The sequence below is a fragment of the Pygocentrus nattereri genome, chromosome 7, assembly GCF_015220715.1.
Source record: "Pygocentrus nattereri isolate fPygNat1 chromosome 7, fPygNat1.pri, whole genome shotgun sequence".
NCBI classification, from domain to species: Eukaryota; Metazoa; Chordata; class Actinopteri; order Characiformes; family Serrasalmidae; genus Pygocentrus; species Pygocentrus nattereri.
The window spans coordinates 40,213,475-40,225,392 of NC_051217.1; the positions used below are offsets into that span (position 1 = coordinate 40,213,475).

An 11,918-nucleotide genomic window follows, 5' to 3' on the forward strand; every position below is an offset into this window, starting at 1 on the left:
AGCAGTCCCTAAAGATAACAGATATGAAAAATATAAAGAAAAACACGAATGTAACAACATAACAAATACAATATGAGTGTAAAGACACCTCACATTAAAGCTGAATTTGACCGGTTGAAAATATAACTTTAATTATTAAAACAGGCTGACATTATGTGCCGCGTTAGCCCGCTCATCTAAGAAACGGATGAAATAGATGATATTAATGTGCGCGAGCACCTTCGGTCAGAGCCAACCCTCGCTTCTGTGAGGGGAGCGAGTCGACATTCGTGTTCGCTGCGAACCGCAACACTTGTTCAGAAAAGCGAACACATGATTTGTAGTTGAAGGTAAAGTATTCCATGTCCAAAGCCGAGATTTTTTAGTCAGAAGTTAACAAATACATCGACAACCCGCCTCGGTCAGACGTCTCGCACAGGTAGCGTCATTAGCTTCGCTAGCGCCAGCCTCAGGTTACCTGTTAGCTCCCCAAGTTAGCTAGCCCGCCTAATATGAAGTAGGTATCCTCCTAACTAACTCCTAACTCAAGATAACGACTAATAACCGGCATAGTTTGGCAAGCAGACCACTCCGTTTATCCTATAAGCGAACTAGCTAGCCGGCGTTTGCTGTAACAGTCGGTTTTCTGTGAATTCTGTCCGTCCGGTTATTGCTAACTAGCCTAGCTAGCTAACCTAGTTAACTAAACGGCTAGCGATGGCTTCGTTGTTTGGAATTTCCCATTTGCGAATACATCAAATATACAAAGTTATGAATCTGGCTGAGTGCAATAATTTAGCTTATTTGCTCGAGTTAACACTGTATTTTGCCGCCCAACTCTGGCGACACGAGTTGCGTCTCAGAAGATATATTTTATACATTTTTATGTTTCGCAAACGTCAATTATGCTAGCTAGCTAGGGTAAGTGTTAAGTCACCTCAAGTTGGCTGAATATTTGAAAACGACTTTCTGCACCGAAATAGAGCTGCTAAATGTTAAACCGGGAGTCATGCAGCTAATAGTTGCATAGGAGTCGATTTTATTTGATATATGATGTGTTGTTTGGGCGTAGAAACCATTATTTCATGAACTACATTAGGTTAGTTAGGTTAGTGCATTGGGGAATAGGGAGTCATCCGCGATTCAGCTGCGTCAACTGACTGCATCGACGTTAGATTTCATCAAGGTTTAGCAGTCAGATGAGTGTAATTATGTAGTTATGTGTATATTATTTAGCTGTCCAGGGAAATGTGAGATGGTTTTGTACCTTTTTTTTTATTTAGTGGAGAGCCCAGTGGTCTTCGGATGATGTTAATCCCCAGAGATCACAAGGAAGCCAGAGCTTTATTTATTTAAATACAGAACACTAAGTCATGTCGAGGTACATGTAAGGCTAAATAAGGTATAATAATAAAAGGCTAAATAAAAAAGTCCCCACTGAAAACGTAATGTTCAGGAACGTTATGTGGAATTCTTGATGTTTTATTATCCTTGCCATCACATAGTATGTTTCAGATTTTTCCCCATTACATGCTTTTTTGTGTTTGTTTCTGGTTTGAACAGGATGATATAACACTTTGGCATAAAAATACACAATAATAAACCAAAGGCAGAAGATAAAATTGCAAATATTTCTACAGCTACTGTGTACTTCCCAGGAGAGCTGACATAGGCTGGGATGAAGGTGATCCAAACTGCACAGAATATGAGCATGCTGAATGTGATGAACTTGGCTTCATTAAAGTTATCAGGCAGCTTCCTGGCTAAAAAGGCCAGTGCAAAACAAATGGTAGCAAGAAGGCCAATGTATCCTAGAACTGAATAAAATGCAGCATCAGAGCCTGTGTTACATTCTAAAATGATTTTTTTATTACGCTGCTCAAAAACTTTATCTGGGAATGGTGGTGTAATCTTTAACCAGAGAACACAGATAACAATTTGAGCAGCTGTGCATGAGTACACAATGCCCCTTTGTTGGGCTGGCCCAAATTTCCCTGCCACGCTGTTACCAGGCAGTGTTGCTCTGAAAGCAGTCACAACAACTATCGTTTTGCCCAGCACGCAGGAAATGCAAAGGGCAAAGGTGATGCCGAACGCTGTGTGACGCAGCATGCAAGACCAAACGGTGGGCTCACCGATGAACGTGAGAGGACAGAGGAAGCAGAAGATTAGAGAGAGGAGTAACAGTAAGCTCAGTTCTGAATTGTTAGCTTTCACTATTGGCGTTTCTCTAAAACATATGAACACCACCATTGTTGAAAAAGTTAAGCATGCACCAAATAGTGACACAGCTATCAGAACTATCCCCATTGTTTCAGCGTATGACAGGAACTCTGTGACTTTCATAATGCAGCTGTCTTTTCTGTCATTAGACCAGAACTCTTCAGGGCAAGTGGTACAATCTGCTGCTCCTATAGGAGAAATGAAAAGGTGTGCTTAGAAATATACTTGATTCCTAAACATGGAGTATACAGGCAATATTAGTTAAAAGTATATTGCACCTGTTGTATTAGATATGGTACCATCAGCACATGGAATGCAGTCAAAGCAGCATACAGGCAGGCCTTTGATTTGTGCTTTCCTTGTGCCATGTGGACAGATTTCTGAGCAAACAGCTTTTGGAGTCTAGCAGATGTACAGTATATATTAGATAATGTGTATAACTCAGCAAAACAATATGATTGCAATTATGTTTTTACTACCAGATTTCCTGTATTCCAAACAATCAGGTCCTCATTAATCTCAAGTTCATATCTTCCATTTGTAGAGGTGCTGAAATGGCCTACTGCAATATGTTGCACCTGCCCTTCCCGCAGCTGCCAGTTTATAACTTCATACGAAGCAGGTGGGTCTCCTTTGTCATCAAAGAATACTTTCTCCCCATATGCATCTACAAAATTTACTTTTTTCAACTGCTCACTTACCTTGTGGGGGAAAAAAAGCATAATGTAGTTAAAGCAGTGATTTAATTATGAACCTCATCAATGCTCAAATTGAATTCAGTTGAAAATAGCTTACCAGTTTAGGGGTTATCTGTGATGTATTAAGACACAGTCTTGAGAAATTGCTTTCAGGCATCTCACAAAACATTATTTGATGAAGGGCATGTGCAATTGCATACACTGCTTGATAAACATTATATGCCACTCTTAGTTGTGTGACATCGAAAAATTTGTTTGTATAATCTATTTTTTCTGTTCCTGTGCATATTTTAGACATGTTAAATGAAAGATTTACTGAAGATGGAGGTCTACAGCCCACTATCATTTCCCAAAAGTCACTGACAAAACTGGTCTGTGAATCATAATAAGGGCTGATGTCTTTGAGAACAGGTCCCAGTTTGGGCATGGGCATCTTTCGGACCACAAATCCAATTGTCCCTCCAAAAGATTGGAACATCTCTGTAGTGGATGGTCTGTCTGCGGTTATCCAGGCTTCACTTGCAATCCACTGTATTCCCATGATGTTCTGATTTACCACTTCTTTCATTAAAGGATAGAGATCTCCTTCAGGTACAAATGCTAGAATCACTTTCACTGTTGATTGTTTTATCATTTCAACAACTTCAAGGATTTTACTTTGGGGGTACGTCCGCAAAATTGTGCCAACAAACGCAATACAAACCCCATGTTGTTCCACTTCTTTTGTGAAAGCTGAAATCCCGTTTCGTCCGTAATCATTATCAGATTGCAGAGCTCCAATCCACGTCCATCCATATCGTTTGACCAGGAAAGCTAAAGCCTTTGCCTGGTGGTAGTCACTTGGTATTGTGCGAAAAAATGTGGGATATTTGCTTTTGTCACTTAAACATGCACAAGTTGAAAAATAACTTACCTATTGAGTGAAAGATAAAATGAAGCTTTAAACTGATGTATTTTTACATTGAAAGGATCTTGATTAATTCTTTTTTATTTATTTATTAATTATTTTAGGTGTTACCACTGGCACTCCGAATGGCCCAAGTGCCCCAGCCACAGCTATAGACTGGGTAGAGCCTGATTCGGCTACAAGAGCTGCTATGGGAGGTGGACGACACTGAGAGAAAGATTCTTTTTCCTCTGACTCGCTCGCCAGGGTGAGGGCAGCTCTCAAAACATTAGAAGGAGAAGCACAAGAATCCAGAATTTTATATCCCAGAGAGATGTTGGGAAGCAAATGACCATCACTGTTTATTTCATCTATTGCAAATATCATAGTTCTTGTCCAACGAAAAGCTCGCAGGTCAAATCTGTTGTGAATAATTTCGATAGGGCAGAAAAAAAATACACAGTTAATATTAAATATAACTCTTCAGTTACATTGTTGGTATACTTTTATTAAACTCACCCCTTACAGTCAGCCTTAGGTGGTTGTATCTCAAATGAAGTAAGGACGTTCTCCTGTTTGTTGAAAATAGGAAAAATGCCTCCTATCATAATGTCTCCTTCTTTGAACATATCATGCATTTCGAACTTACCTAGGAGCTCACATGCAGAGCATGTTTGATTGCAGAGCAAAAAACATAAGTGCATTACACTGAGCTTACCCATGACTGCTCAGCAGTTCAAAGATGACGGAAAGGATTGCTCCTTTTTTATATGTCTTTGTTGACTATGCGTAGATGGTTCTTGCCGGTAGGCTGGGTTTTGTCAGAGGTGTGCCTCTACTGGAACTGATCACATGTTCTTTAGAGGCAAAGCAGTTCTTGCATAGTATGGCTTAAGTTGTTCATGGATTATTCAGAATATTCATGCTTTTCCAGTGAAAAACAAAACAAACATTTGCAGTCCTCAAATCAGTCCTAGTCACAGTGCTGATTCAGTGAAAAAATGCAGCACAGTTTAAGCAGAAATAAACTATTGCCGTTAGCATTTTTATATATACACAGATAAACTGATGTGTCAGTGTGTGTTGCGCTGGTCTGAATGGATCAGACACAGCAGTGCTGCTGGAGTTTTTAAACACCTCAGTGTCACTGCTGGACTGAGAATAGCCATCCAACCAAAAATATCCAGCCAAGAGTGTCCTGTGGGCAGCATCCTTTGACCACTTATGAAGGACTAGAGGATGACCAACACAAACTGTGCAGCAGCAGATGAGCTGTCGTCTCTGACTTTACATCTACAAGGTGGACTGACAAGGTAGGAGTGTCTAATAGAGTGGACAGTGAGTGGACACAGTGTTTAAAAACTCCAGCAGCTCTGCTGTTTCTGATCCACTCATACCAGCACAATACACACTAACACACCACCACCACATCAGTGTTACTGCAGTGCTGAGAATGATCCACCACCCAAATAGTACCTGCTCTGTGAGGGTCCATTGGGGTCCTGACCACTGAAGAACAGGGTAAAAGGGAACTAACAAAGTATCAGAGAAACAGATGGACTACAGTCTGTAATCATAGAACTACAAAGTGCACCTACATAGTAAGTGGAGCTGATAAAATGGAAAATTAGCCTAGAAACAAGGAGGTGGTCATAATGTTCTGCCTGATCGGTATAAATTTTCATGAGAATTACTTGTAATGCTTATGTACACTGATTTTTTTCCCGATCCATCACTGCCTGACGTTTGCAACCTGCTAGGCACTGTGATTCTTCATTGGTGATGCCAGATTCTGCTCGTTTCTGAGGAATTTGTCCTTCAGTTTTGTCTTCATTAAGCTAAAGAGGGGTTAAGATCTGGAGATTGAGAATGTTCAGCTTGTAGTTGCTAGTAATAAACCAGTGTAATAAACCAAAAAAAAAAATCAGCATTATGCAGATGAACATTTAAAGCATGTTTGATAATGCATTTATTGTACTGTGTTAAAATGTCTGCATTTTAATCATTCTATAAATGAATGTTATATTTTTCTGTGATACCAAGGGCATTTCTGCATTTTATGTTTGATAAATTTTATACATTTCTGTTTGCACATCAGCATTGTTATTGGCATTAGCAGATATGTACAATAAAATTATTAGTAAGCAGTACTGGGCCTCAAATTACCATATCCCCAGTATGATTTATAATTCAACCTGCTCCTACAGTCTGTAAAGATTAGTGAACCAGTTCCACCAACAGCCATAAATGCCATGCTATTTCACAGATTATATTAGGTAGTATGCTGTTGAATTCATCATGGTTATGACTTCCCTGTTAGAATACAGCACTTTAGTCTACTCTTTCACATTAAAATAGAAAGACGTGTAAGATACAGAAATCCAAATGGAGTGTGTCAACCATTTTGGTGTAATGCAAATGAATGGCTGTAGGGTGCAATGCACAGTTTGCACACTGGGTGGCACTAAACATTGAGTATACACATCAGGTGCACACACAAACAGGAAATTGGGCCCATATTCACAAAGCTTTTCAGAGCAGGGGTGATGATTTAGGATCAGATTCGTCTCTCATTTAATTTTTACTTCATTGACTGGAACAGATTCTTGATCAGCACTCCTAATCTGAGATGTTTTGTGAATACGGGCTATAGTCTCCTCAATTCCTCTCCCTGTAGTCCATTGAAAGTCCATGAGAATACACACTTAAGGATCTGAGAACCATTGCTGCTCACCTGTGTGATTTAGTCATGTGTTTCATTAAACTAACATCAGTTTTCAAGCAAAATCAATAATCAAGTAGAAGTAAAAAAATAGTAATTTAATTGATCACTTCAACAAAAGTATGAAAGTATCTAGTAAAAAGACTGCTCAAGCAAGTTACTTTATCAGATCTCTCTAATCAGAATAGAACTACAAAATCACAGCCTGATTTAGGTTTAACTAATAACTTATCTACCTTTTACCTGTCTTACTTTTGGAAGAGAATGTGCATTCTTCATAGAAGGCTTCATAGCTGATACATACTGTACTGATACTGAATACATGTCTTCAGTTTGTTGGGATAAACCTTATTTTATTAATAAATTTGAAATTCAGCTACAGTGTCTAAAAATCAAAGGAAACATATCAAAGACAAGCCTGCTCAAATCAGATACCTTTGGGCGAATGGAGCTTTGTAAGATGCGTTTGAATGAAGCACACAAAACATACATAAAATTGAAACAAATATTTAAAAAAGTAAATGTGTAGCGTAGATTAATGTAACAGAGCTAAAGTACATTTTTGACCTCACAAATTACTCAAGTGAGAGTCTAAATTACTCTATTTTAAAAATACTTTTAAAAGTACAATTTGTTCAGAAAGTTACTTAAGTACATGTAACAGAGTAAGTGCAGCACATTACTACCCACGTCTGCTCATGGATACATGAAACCATGCACAGCTGTGCCCTTTCTATCTATTATAAGTGTTTCTCTACTACTGAAGTCCATTTTTATGGGATAAATATCATAATATGTAAATATGGAACGAATATAACTAAACCGACCATAACACAAGGATCTTAGTTATTTTGTTTTCTCTTATATCACCAAGTTTGTGCATAAAAACTAGTAAGATAAAACTTGCTATTCTGGATTTTTTTCCTCACATGCCCCCTGTTCTCACTTGAGATGAATAATATATTTGACACAGGGCAGGAATCATAAGTCTAAAGTGTATGATCTTTTGTTTGATCTATTCTTTTGCTGGTTGTATAGGCCCTTTGTCAGAGTGAATGTACGTTAGAGGATGATCATTTTCAGTTGTGGAAACCCAAACCATATAATAACAAAATCTTCTGATATGTATAGCCCTGAATGTTCTCAATTAATACAAGTAAATGAAGAAAATAGAAGAAATACATAAACATCTACTGCAAATTGTTAACTTTACTTCAGATGTTTGCAGAGACTGACCAGAAAGTGAAAAGTTTCAATGTACGATTTCAGCATTTTTTTCTGCATAGAATTTGTCTGCATTTTTTTTTATTGAACCATATCTGTCAGAACATGAACCGTATTTTTAACATTATTTAATGTTAGTTAAATATGTAATGGCTATATACCATTGGGGCCTGTTTTTTACATAGCACCAAAGAATCTAGAAATTCTGAAACCATTGCATTTATAATTGCTTGATTTAATATATTCTTAACATAAATAATTAAAATATTTTAATTAGTATCCAATTTGGTCACTTTTTTCTTTGTCTAAATGAAAAGCAGCACAGAGCTGTTCCCATATGTAACATAATGAAGGTAAGCACAAAATAGAAATTAGCAACTAAATGTTGTACTTTTTTTTCTTTTTCTCTTTTGTTTCTTTAGTTTTCGTGTGCTCACTGCATCCTAGTTAGTGTGTGTGTGCACACTAGAGTGTATGTGGTGTGTTACTTCATGGATAGGTTAAATGCGGAGGTGAAATTTCCCTGTTGTGGATTTTCTGAGTAAAAGTAAGTTAACACATCCTCTACAGCCCATGTGTCAAACACAAGGCCCGCGGACCAAGTCAGGCCCATAGCACAATCCTTTTTGGCTCACAAAATGATTTCAGTTTTCTATTAATATTAATTAATCACATTCTCCATGAGCTGCACTACAGGCTGTACACTGGGGACATTTAAATAGGTTCAGTTATCTGCAGCTAATGTAGTCTGTTTTTGTTAAAATAATTTGTTTTTATTTAAAATGATTTTTGAATCAGTATTCAGTGCCTGTTTTTTGCCATTGTGGTTTTGAAACAATGGCCAATTGTGGTCATGACAAAATGTTAAGTAAAAATAAAATAAAACACAGCTGGCCCATAAATTTATTGAGATTTTTTAAATATGGCCTTTGTAGCGATTGATTTTCTCTCCCCTGCTCCATGGGAATATATATATATATATATATATATATATATATATATATATATATATATAAATTGCATAGGCCACATTTTATGCTTTATGCTTTAATAACTTGTTAAATACACCAAATTTTGCATTAAAATGTGCAGAAGTGTGATCTCTGTAGAGGAAGTTTCATTTATTTTCACAAATCAGAAAAACAAATGTGATTTGACCAGGCATGCCCAAATTTTGCATACAAATGTTGGCTCCTGTCTTAACCAGCAGTTCTTCATAAGTGATTTTAAATGGGTGATTTTCACTCAGGTGTGGAGAGGTCATGGTAATTACCACTGTCATGTACTTTATTTATTTATTTATTTATTGCAGTATATCATGATTTTGCTTGATTTGTAAAAGACCCTTTTTACTCATTGTGATGATTATTTATTTCATCACATTATTGGCTAATAACATCAAAAATCTTAATAGCATCAAAATTTCAAAATGTACTGATTTATACAATGGTTGTAAGGTTACTTGTCAAAAACTCTTTGCTCCACCATTACTGATAAATAGAGTCCATGCTGTCATGCAGATGAAGTGATAAATAAAAAGCCATGGTGAAAGGTGCTTTCCTCGCTAGAAAAGCCATTAAAAAGTAAAATGCAGCCTGGAGTCTTAACCAGTAAATTACTGGCCACAAGTCTGTAGCTGATCCAAAGCCTCTTTGTAGATTCTGATTTATATTCATGTTAAAGAAAGAGAAATTAAGTATTAACCGAAATACCCACGTATGGACCTGTATGAGAGTGAAAGCAAGAACACTGAGTCTCTGCTGTGGAAGCCCAAACCATTTCATGACATTACTGCCTGGAAGTGTAGCTCTGAAGGCCATTAGCACCACTATTGTTTTCCCCAGAACACAGGAGATGCAGAGGACGAAGGTGATCCTAAATACAGTGTGGTGAACTTTGCAGGAACTTCGAGATGGTTGAACGGTGACTGTAAGTGGACAGATTGAGCACCGTGAGATTGTCAGAAGCAGCAAGAAACGTATTTTGGTGTTACTGGAACTGTGGCTGTGAGTATGTCTTTGTTGGTAGTTGATGAAAATAATAGCTGCTGTAAGACAGAGTAGAAACAGTGACATGACTGTCAACTGTACACCCACAATTCCCTTAGAACTTTTCAGTAGATGTGGAACATCTTCTGTGGCAACTAAACAGAAATTAAACATACATGAGAATAATTTATTGCCATTCCATATGTATCTATGGCATTTATGATATGATACTTTTTAGAATAAATAGGAAAACAATCACCTTTTTGGCACCTTATGTTCTTGTAAGCAGACAGGTTTGTGTTAAAGCAGGTTGCAGTTATTTGGCTTCTGTCTGTTTGTTCCTATAGTAAGCAATTCAATATGCAAACGAAATGGGCAAAGAAATTAATATATTAATGTAATTTAATAGATATGTGTTATATATTATGGCATATCACTCTGTGTGAATATCTATAATTCTACACAAAAGAAATTTTGACAAAAATCAAAAGTCATGCTATAGATTGTCTTTCTTTTACACTGCCGCACACAAATAGCTGTTGAGCCATGGAGGCATTCACATCGTTCACAGTGCCAAAAAATTGCATCTTCATTGTTAACTTTACCTTGTATATGACAAAGTCAGTGTAAAAAAACAAGTGAATGCACAACGTTCTCTACTCTCATTTACGGTGTCAGTGCTCCTACTCACATGAGGCACATGCATGAGAGGGCATCCACAGAGCAGAGGAGCAGACACATAAGCAGAGGCAGACAGACTGCAGTAGAACATGTCCTTCCAAAAGATTCCAAACAAAGCAGGCTTTGCTCTGTCTAGTAGCTTCAAAGTAAGTAAATACTCAGTCAGACTTGTCAACTCCAATATTGTGAAGCCAGCTTGTCCATATGGTATTATGGTTTTCCCTCTGAACCTAGATGAGAGAATCGAGGCCTCAGTCATGAGCCATAGTTTCATTGTTAAATTGATCCATCTTTCTCCAGTCGTAAAAATGGTGAAATAAGACAAACACAAACAGTTTGTCTCATTTGTATTTCTCTGAATGGGTAGATTTTTCTGAATCAGTTGATGCAGTGCCATGAGCCATATATTTTTGCTTCCCATATTTCTCATGAAGATTGAAAAGATGTGGCAAAAACCTAAACAAACAGAGCCAGAAAGATGGAAAACCTGTTGAGATAGAAAATGTTATAAGGCTTGACAAATATGAATATATATGTTTTAACACAAAGTGAGGCCAAATTAGGTTATGCTATTTCCAGCTTACTGTTTTCAGTAATTTCATTAGGAATAGTCATAATTATCCATTTAAGACTTTCATTGGGAAAGTGAAGTTACAGTGCCATTTTAAACATGTATTGCAGTTTTACTTATTTGATTTAGGTGTTTAGCATTTGCAGAGAGTGTTGTTTCTCACCAGGTGCAGTCTCTCTATGGTTTTGACCTGTTCTGATATGAGGGGGCCTATTAAAGCCTGCCAGTTCCGGCATTCGCACGCATGCATGCAGGAGCGTTCTGAATAAACGCCCTGGAGGAACAATGTGTTCACCTTGCATGCCTCCACAACACACAGTGCCTTACATAGTTCTGTTAGGAAGCACCTGAAATAAAAGAATGTATGTAATTAAATAATACCACCATTAATTCAGTATATTTGTACCACATACATAATGTTTAATGATAATAATGATAAACCATTTAGCTAATTAGTGACCTAATGAGTACATTCATTCAGTCTATGTTATGATTTGTATCTTTGTACAGAAACATAAAATCATTGTAATACACTCTAAGTTACAAGCATTATCTGTAATGGGTAGCAAAAAAATTTAGTTAGGAATTTTAAACCATACTTACCTTCTGTATTTCTCTCTGTTAATGTCTCTGTATTCGTGCCCACTAAAGCCTTTGTTAGCTTGCAAAGTTTTTACAACTGAAAGACTATCATTTGAATGTTTTCCCAAATAAGGTGATGCATGGTGATACTTTGGCGCCCTTGTGAGAAGAGCAAGCACAACCAGAGCGACCCCTCTCATCTCAGAGGCTGGGCTCAGGTGAAGTTCCAGAAGAGAAGAGCATCATGGTTTTATAGTCTCTCCCATGTGACCAAGGCAGAGGGCCATTTGATATGTAGCACCATGACCCTAATTCTCAGAGGTAACTCAAACACAGTGAACACTGTGTTTATTTATGTTTTTTC

At 37.4% G+C, this 11,918-nt stretch overlaps 1 protein-coding gene across 1 annotated transcript; it reads right to left on the reverse strand.

Moving 5' to 3' along the window:
• Positions 1-1,476: 1,476 nt before the first annotated feature.
• Positions 1,477-4,394, reverse strand: LOC108434033 (extracellular calcium-sensing receptor). Its single transcript, XM_037539894.1, has 6 exons — positions 4,306-4,394; positions 3,922-4,207; positions 3,241-3,813; positions 2,781-2,903; positions 2,481-2,604; positions 1,477-2,384 (listed from the first exon to the last, which is right to left on the reverse strand). The coding sequence occupies exons 1-6, from the start codon at positions 4,392-4,394 to the stop codon at positions 1,477-1,479; spliced, it is 2,103 nt and encodes a 700-aa protein (XP_037395791.1).
• Between the last annotated feature and the right edge of the window lie 7,524 nt (positions 4,395-11,918).